Source organism: Anser brachyrhynchus, assembly GCF_964034855.1.
Source record: "Anser brachyrhynchus genome assembly, chromosome: 6".
NCBI classification, from domain to species: Eukaryota; Metazoa; Chordata; class Aves; order Anseriformes; family Anatidae; genus Anser; species Anser brachyrhynchus.
In genome coordinates, this window is record NC_137700.1 from 4667214 (window position 1) to 4675917 (window position 8704).

The following is an 8704-nucleotide window of genomic DNA, read 5'->3' on the forward strand; positions in this document are numbered from 1 at the left end:
CACCACAGCGTGCCGATGGACATCTTTCTGTGCCAAAAGAAACAAGTGCTTTGTCCTCTTGATATCAAAGGTAGCCACCTATAGTTACGGAACCATGCACAAGACCTTAACTCTGACCAGCAGGAAAACTTAGGACAACTGAGTGCAGATCCTGCCAATTTCTACCAGTTCCAACTGTGCTTTAAGTCTCATTGCAAAGCCTCAGTTAGAAAAAGGATCACCTCAGGGTATCCAACAAGAAGAAGAGTTGTTTTCTTTTTTTTCTTTTTTTTTTTTTTTTTTTTTAATATACCATAGGACTATGCAGTTCAATCATCAATCATCTTGGAAAGCTCAAGGAGGAGGTCATCCTCATCCTTCCCTGGGTCCAAGTCGAGCTCGGCTTCCAGTATGCCGTCTGAGAGTTCCCAAAGTAGCATCTCTAAATCCTCGTCTACAGATACGGGCGCGTTGCCTGTGGAACTCAGCCGGCGTGTCCTTGCTTCTTCTAGCTGGGAAGAAGCTGAAGTCGAGCTTGAGAACTCCATTGGCTCCACGGATTCTGCCTGGCTTCCAAGATGTGCTTCAGGTCTTGGCAGAGCAAGGAAGAGAACAATCAGTATATGCCATTTCTTAATGGGAAATCCCTTTTCTGCAAACCGGCTCTTAAAACCGTAGCCAACCCCTCCTGCACTTCAATCTTACCCAGGGATTGTTATTCAATTAACCCAGGGCTACATTTAGAGCCCAATATATTAGCAGGTACATTTTTCAGTTTGGGGGTTTCTCTGTGAAGCCAGAGCACCCGGAGTCTAGCAGAGATGGTTCAATTTTTGTAGCAAGAGGCACTTTGCCACCTTGCTTAATTTTCCTGTAAAAATGTTAAGAAGTCTCCATCTGCAAATATCTGTTTACTAAGTTAGTCATTTTTCCCACGGCACACTCAGCAGAGTTTGCTCCCCACTACAGGAAGCTGATCTGCAGCCATCACTTCCCTCTGCTCTCCCTGCACTCTTGTCACCTTGTATGTTTGTTCGGGTGGCATTCTTGAGGACCAAAAGGCAGAGGACACTACTCATCATTTATCACCTCACGAGGAAGTAGAAGAACTTCACCTCATCCTCATTTAGGTATTCAGACAGAGCAAGAAGTCACTGGAAAGCTGTACCGACTTGCAGCATTTAAAGAAAGTAAGTCTAATTAAGCATTCCTGCTAGCTGCTAGGAAGTCATTTCACGTGACTTATTTATCTTATAAGATAAATAAGTGACTTATCCTCTGATGGATTTGGGCTTTAATTATCTCAGAACCCTCCTTTTTTCCCCACCTGTGACAGAACTTATGTTTCACTGGGGATATACACCGATTGAGAAAAAGAACAAGTTGTGGTCATCACCTGTTTTGGGGATTTTCTTCAAGTCTGGTGGCTGGGACGTGCTCCAGCGTGGCTGGAACAGCCTAGAAAGCAGCAAAACAGTGTTTAGGACTCATGGGTAAAAGATTCCTTACTAGCTTTTTCCTCCATGCTGCTTCTCCTCTGGCATTGCGGAGCCTTAGCCAAAATACAAAACCAAGGTGCTCCTGAAGAAAGTTAATATTCACTTGGAGGTTACTAATGATCTTGTGTCTTTTAAGAACACAGCATTAATGGACAAAATCCTCCACACCAGAGAAATCACAGAATCACAGAGGACTAAGTAAATAGTGCCATTAATCTAATAAATATGGAAGGGTACTACAAGAATTCTGTAGGCAGCTACTGGATTTAAAAGGAAACAGAAGGCCTGTAGAACATTTGAGTTTTCCATCTTTTCTCCTAGAGGAGGGTATAAATTTTACAAGGGATCCATTTCTGCATTAGCCCCTGTCCTTACCATAGCTGCTTTTTTGGCTGGAGGTCCCATTGTGTCTGCATCGGAGGCAGTCCGTGGTTTCACAGCTGCTACAGCAGAGGGAAAACTGCCAGGTGCCTTACGTTTCAGTGCCTTCTTCTTGGGGGAAGCGACTTTCCCATCCCAAGGCTTCGCAAACATGTTAAAGTTGGCTAGAGTAAAAGGAAGAGAGAACTGATACAGTCTTGCTCTGCCTCATGAAAAATCCACGTTCTCTTCCTCATTTCCACGGCCCTTCTACACAGTTAACTGTATTTGGCCAGCAGAATTACACTGCCATTGCCTGGATTCTCAGCAATATCTTCCACATAGTAAACTCCGTCTACCAACAATCCATACAAAGGAACAAAGAAAGTGAATGGCTACAGTAAATCATAATCCAGGACGAGGGAAACTCAGACACAGAGCGATCCCAAGTGCAAGCAATACTCTAAGACGTTGTATGAAGTCTAGTAAGATTCACAAATGTTGACAGCTTTTGTATTTAAAGTCTTGCTCCCTCTAGGAAAGGAAAAGCAGCAGGTATAGTAAGACAAGAGAGTGTATGCAACTGTTGTACCAGCTTCCTCTCCCCTGCAGTGATGTCCCACAAAATTTATTAAGTTGTTCTACAAAATCCAAATTTGTAGAGTCATATTCTAGTCTCCCATTCCTGACCTAACGTCTGGCTGGCAGGAGAAGAAACGAAAGAAAGCTGGGTACTTGTTTTCTTTGTGTGTTTATTTCCTCGTGTCCCGTGAGACAGAGAGAAAGGCTACAATGTGCAGTGCATGCAGCCTTTAAGCCCTCCTTATCTCCCTCACACAATCTCATTTTACAAAGTTGATATAATGTTAACAACGAGGCCTTTGATCCTCTGTCATTTTTGACAGAAACTGGCCCCCCACATTAAGATGCTGATGCATGCTTTACAAACACATACACGTGTCAAGCTAAGCAACACATGCCAAAGAGGAAGGTGAACTTGAACTCAACACAGGGAGGACTTCATACCATAAACAGATGGCAGAAAAAAACAGAATACCAAAATTAGACTAAAAAGCCCCTCAATGTGTTAATTTTCTAGTGGGAAATACAGAATACCATCACGTAATTAACGAAAACAGACATGGTTGCACGTTCTGGCCCTTCTTTGCCTTTGAACTTTGTAGCCTTAAACTCTTTTATCCTCCGCATTGAAGGAAAAAGCAAAGCAGATCCTGAGCAAATGGAACTTGCTCAATATGGGAAGCACCTCACCGGGGCAGGTATTAAAGCATCTTATTACCTGATAGCTTTGTGTTCCATAACGATTTCTGCCCGGCTGGGGCAGGTCCAGGTTGTGCTGGGGGAGCTGGCACATTTCCTCCACTCTGCTGCATCCGCAGAGCTTTCTCGCGCTTTATTTCTTCCAGGGTTTTAACACGCACTTCTCCTTCTGGCTTGGCTTTACCTGCCGGCTCCTTCGACTGCACTTTGCTGGGCCCGGAAAGAGTGAGCACACTCTGCTTCTTGGGCTCACCCTCAATTTTTGCCCCTGCGCTGGGATCTTTGGTTTTACCATGCCATTCAGCCTGGGCTTTGGCTTGACTTTCTCGAAGAGCTCTCTCACGATGGATTTCCTCCAGTGTTTTCACATGGATCTCTCCCTTTGGCTTAGCAGCCTTCCCTGTCATCATCAAGAAATGAGAAGCACCAGCATTTAAAGAGAGTCCAACAATAGTTTAAGTCTCCAAAATTTGTCACAGTACTAAGGAAAACTAAGCCTGAGCGTTCCCAATAACCCATCTTAGGACAATAGCCTAACATTCTCCTCCTCCTCTGAGCCACTTGTTGTATTTTGAAGACCAGCCCTATCCAGAGAGAGTTGCTACACAGAAATGCTAGTTTACTTGATTACTTTTTCAGACTGCATTTCAAATTCCTGCTCCCGGCAGTGGCTCTATTCTAATTGTATATGATGGTTCACAGAAGCAGCTTAAAACCTTGACAAGGCACAAGCGGAAAATAAACACACACCTAGAGGCAGATTTCTGATAGTGGCTGTCAGAAGAGCTTCAGCACTCGAGCAAGGGGAACCAGTTCTTTGTTTTCATTTGAATTCCTTTTTAGGGCTGTATGAAAACGGTCTAAGTTCACGGAAAGGAAGAAGGAGAAAGTATATTTAATAGCCAGTTGTTACCTTTCGCAGTACTAGTCCGTTGAGAAGGTAATCCTAGTCTCTCCTTCACAGACTTGGGAACTTGAACTGCAAAACAGAAAAAGACCAAATTAGGGAGGCTGCATAAACGTCAACTTTGTGTTCACATTCGAAAACAAGGCAGGAAAGGTAACTTTGAATCCCGGTGATTAAGACCTCAGCCAACATGCAAAAAGAAACATCGCAGGAAAAGGACAAACAGAGAGCCTAAATACAAAACCCGTGAATCACATCCAGATGCCTGTTTAGTAGCTGTACCTCTCTTTGGTGCTTTGTCAGCATTTCCCGGAACCTCCACCTTCTTCCCCAGCCTTTCAGCAAGGCTGCGCTTCACGGGAAGGGCGCTTACATCAGCTTCAGACAGAGAAAACAAGGAATATTTTAAGAACATTTCTTTGCAGGAAGATTTGAGAACAGTCAACCACAAGCTTCTATTTTTCAAGCATATTTTCATAAAATTGCCTTTCAGCTGCTAAATGGTTTTTTTGCCATTTCTGCAGTCAACACAGATCTCCACTGCAACGCATTTTCCTCTCACACGTCAAAAATACTCTTCGATGCAGTCATATAGAGAAGGCGGCACCTAAATAACAGCTCATAAAAAGTTCTTACCCACGGAGGCTTTCCGTTTTCCTTGTTTCTCAGCAAGATCTAGTCGAACCACAGGTTCCTCCCCTAAAACAAAAGTAAAATTTTTCTATTTCATAGAGACCAGTAGCCAATAGAAATAGTATACTGTTAGCCCATGTCCAAAAAAACCCAGCAAGACACTGTTTTGACAGCTAAACCACACAAACTCATATTACAACTATAATTAACTTAGAAAAAGTATCCATAGTCTCAGTGTTTGCCTCAAATTCCAGCTGAATGTAGTCGAGAATGAATCTGAGTCTGCTTGACAGCTATACTTTGTGCAGAACAGAGCTGCATAAGCAAGCAGAATATTATTAGGTACCAATGCTGAGAAATATTCCTTTCTAAGGTGAATGTCTATGAGTAAAAGTACTTCTTCACTTCTTTCCCTTTCAAAGGAATTTGCACAACTCTAAACAATATAATTTATACACAGACTCCTATCGCACTACTGTCCACACGTGCCACTGTCAGCCTCTTTAAAGCTTCAGAAATTGCTTCTTACATAGCACTGTCCTCTAGAGCTCTTTCTTCTCGTTACTCTCCTGTTTTTCAGTTATCCCCCTATTTGCATACTGACACATTTTTTTCTTTCTCCTGCTACTGCACTTAACCTGAGCACCAAAGCTTTCCAGTACAACCAGGGACTTTCAGCATAAAAGCATGTTTTGAACAGAAGGCGGCAGCACCAGGAGGCTAACAGGGGTGAATTGCCTTCCTTCTTGCTTAACCTTCCAGTTGAGGAGTAATGAAATCAAAACAAAAGCATTAATTATTACCTTCCTCTGTAGACAGTGTCACAGTTCTCACCACTGTCCGGACATTTTCCTTTTCCGGAGCAGGAAAAATCATAGAATCGACGGGAGGAAGAGAAGATCTTGAAGGACCTTCTGCTCAGAGCAAGCAAAACATAAGGAAGTTTACCAAACAGAAAAAACTATCACGAAGAACAAAAAACTGTAATTATTCATTACTGTCAAACATACAGTGACCAGAGCATGCAAATAAGAGAGGTGACTAATTTGCCTCTGGTTGCCCTTGGAATTCCCATCTAGAATACCAGCTGGCTGAGAATCAGGTTGCTCGATGCCCCCAGCTAAACATGGAAGTCTATCCCTCAAGCAGCTCCCAGCCACCATCACCTGCCATTCTGAAGCCAATCAAATTTCACTTCTTTGGCAAATAGTTGGATTCACCAAAGCATAGCCAGCTACCCGGTATTACTGGAAGAATTTTTTTTTGAAAGAAAAATCATCACACAGGATGAAGGTGAAGAGGGTAAGAAAGTAGGGAATATTAACTCACCACCGTGTCTCTTAGTTTTTTCCTTCATTTTCTGCAATTTGATTTCTTCAAGTGTTTTTATTCCAAAATTCAGACCGTCCTCTGAAAACAGAAAACAGTTAATGAGACTAAGGCTTAGAGGCACTCACTGAGGACCACAGATCCTCAGGCTTCTTAGTGCTCAGGAACTTTCAGAAGTATTTAGAATAAAGCCTGTCAACACTCCTCACAAGTGAAACAACCATAGAATCAATGGCATTTTGCCCCTCCTTTCACCCTTCAGGGTAAAAACTGTAGTTTTAATTTTAATCCATTTACGTGATATTAGATCCCTCTATCGTTAGATATGGCTTTCAACAGTGGTTGCCAGGCTGCACGTGCAGCCATTTAAACTCCATGCTGTGACCCTGTTTTGTTCTCCAAAAGGAAAGAAAAGGAGTTCAACTTTCTGACCCAATGGGCACATGATGGTATCAGGGAGAAATGAGATCATGGAAATAACCGAGTCCATTCAGCACCCCTACATTCTGTTGTGTTTTTACGCCACATTGCTTTTGAGTTAATTGTCAAGTTCTCCTTCCGATTTATCCTACTACAGGTGCTGGAATACCTTGTTTAGCAGTAGTAGCACTGGCTTTCCGAGTGGAAATCATCCGTAATCCATTTTGGCCTTCCTCAGCTGGTTGCTGGACGGGAGTTTTAGTTTCTTCTCCTTCCGCAGAAAGCTGGTCTGAAGGGGAAAAATCTATTCAGTTATGCATAGGCCAGATTGTTCGTGATTATGTAGCTCATGCAATGACACTTCAGTCCATGGTTCCTATAAAAAAGCTTTTTTTTTTTTTTTTTTTTTTTTTAATACAGCTACACTGACCTGATGAACTCGTAAGTAGACTACCCTAGGACAAAACATCTAGGACTCTAGATTCTCTCTGCAGCTTTAACTACTACACAACATATTACTCTTCAGACAAAAAAAAAGGAATTTCCTTCCTAGTTTCACATAGAGCTTTACACAACAGACCAACTAAAGCCAAGAGTGGTTCTAAGCTTTCCTCCAACATTTCAGGTTCTGTCCACTGACTGCCAGACAAAGCCACCAGTGACCTGACCAGACTGCCTGCCCTATCGCTAGTCAGACCTCAGGTCATCTGTGATTTATACATTGATTTACAGCACAAATTCCTTCCAAGAACCAAAGACTTACACAATCATTTACAGCACAAATTCCTTCCAAGAACCAAACCATGCTCACCATCATCATCTTTATCATCATCTGCAGCATTGATTACAACTGGAGGGTGTGTAGGGCTTGGGACATTTTCCGAGTTTTCCACTACTTCAGGCTACTTCAGCAGGTTATTTATTTATTTATTTATTTTTAACTGTATTGAACCTCTCAAGTAAGCTAGGAGCAGACTAGGAACAACTGAGCACTTGTTAGAGTGTGCCTTTTCACCTGGACTCATGTTACTTTGAATAAATTAACAAGGATAGCTAGTGATAATTTGTGATTTAAGGAAAATCCAGATACGTGAGAGAAAGAGCAGCGTTAAAGCAGTTAAATTCCTGCATTCCTAAGTGCTCTCTCTAGCCAGTTTCTGAATGCTTCTGTTCTGTGGCTAGGATTTGGTCCGCTTGACCACAAGATCACTAGTAAAACAAGGATGCCGTCCAGTCAAACCTTCAAATGAATGTAACTTACCTAAGGTCTACCGTTTGCTATCAAAGCAGGTAGCTTTGTCCTAATATTCTGTACAGTTGACCAATTTTAGCACGGAACTGAAATGCAGTCAGTTTAATGGGAGGGCTTTGGAAGCTGCCTTCAACAGTCAGTTCAGCCCTGTAGTCAGAGAGCAGATCAAGCCATGTGCAGGGTTGTGACTTCTCTCTTTAGAAAGAAAACCACTGAGCCAGACAGTTCCATGTTGAGTATCACAACAGGGAATGACATTTCTTCCCTTTGTCTTTCAGATGCAGAGCTTACTGATGGAAGCCTTCAATACTCAGACTAAACCTACCATCAAAACCGACGACCTTTTTACCGTCCAAACCAACCATTTTTCCATCAAACCCAACAACTTGGGTTTTGAAATGAAACTGGTAAGCCACAAGTCTTTATTGAATCTATTTTTCAGTGAAAGGGTTTTCTCTGTAACCTGATCATTTAAACTGTTGTGCTTAAAAGAAGGTCACTTGCAAGAGCGGTTATAATCCATGCTATAAAATCGAATCATCCTCTGGAAAGGGAAAAAAGGAGCAATTATCTTGCATGTACTCTTGATAAAGGAGGAGCTACACAATGGTATATAGTTTCACACTTTGTTTTTGAGAATGTCCAGGCTTAAGTAACAGCTCTTGATGATAAATGAAAAGATTAATACGCAGTGGATTTACACAGAACATTACGTTTTTAACAATGATCGATACAGAGTATTTGTCATGCATATCACCTGTGTACACCAAGAAATACTTATTTCAATATATATCTGTACAGTATTTACATTTTATATTTAAACTCTAACTCAAAACTTTTTCCAAGAAAATACAGAAATGAAACTGGTAAGCCACAAGTCTTAATCTGCAGCATTTGGTCTACAACAGACCTGGCTTTTCCAGCAAGCGTATCTACATAGATATGTAACAAATCTTAAAAATAGGCATTGTTTTTATATATGAAGCATTATAAATGCTGCTTGGTTTATAAAGCTTCGGTTTTGTACCCGTTTAAAACTCTTCA

The 8704-nt window shown here is 41.8% G+C and overlaps 1 protein-coding gene across 1 annotated transcript; it reads right to left on the bottom strand.

Moving 5' to 3' along the window:
• Window positions 1–210: 210 nt before the first annotated feature.
• Window positions 211–7222, bottom strand: LOC308196921 (zinc finger CCCH domain-containing protein 11A-like). Its single transcript, XM_080596676.1, has 8 exons — window positions 5463–7222; window positions 4663–4725; window positions 4309–4404; window positions 4033–4098; window positions 3139–3519; window positions 1854–2023; window positions 1376–1437; window positions 211–570 (listed from the first exon to the last, which is right to left on the bottom strand). Exons 1-8 carry the CDS (start codon window positions 5533–5535, stop codon window positions 309–311), a joined length of 1173 nt encoding a protein of 390 aa, XP_080452802.1. The 5' UTR covers window positions 5536–7222; the 3' UTR covers window positions 211–308.
• Between the last annotated feature and the right edge of the window lie 1482 nt (window positions 7223–8704).

Coding starts and splice junctions, on each gene's coding strand:
- LOC308196921 (XM_080596676.1), bottom strand. CDS start 5,535: ATGATTTTTCCTGCTCCGGAAAAGGAAAATGTCCGGACAGTGGTGAGA. Junction 1,438..1,853: donor CAGCCAAAAAAGCAGCTATG/GTAAGGACAGGG, acceptor GCTGCTTTCTAG/GCTGTTCCAGCCACGCTGGA. Junction 571..1,375: donor GAAGAAAATCCCCAAAACAG/GTGATGACCACA, acceptor TGCTCTGCCAAG/ACCTGAAGCACATCTTGGAA.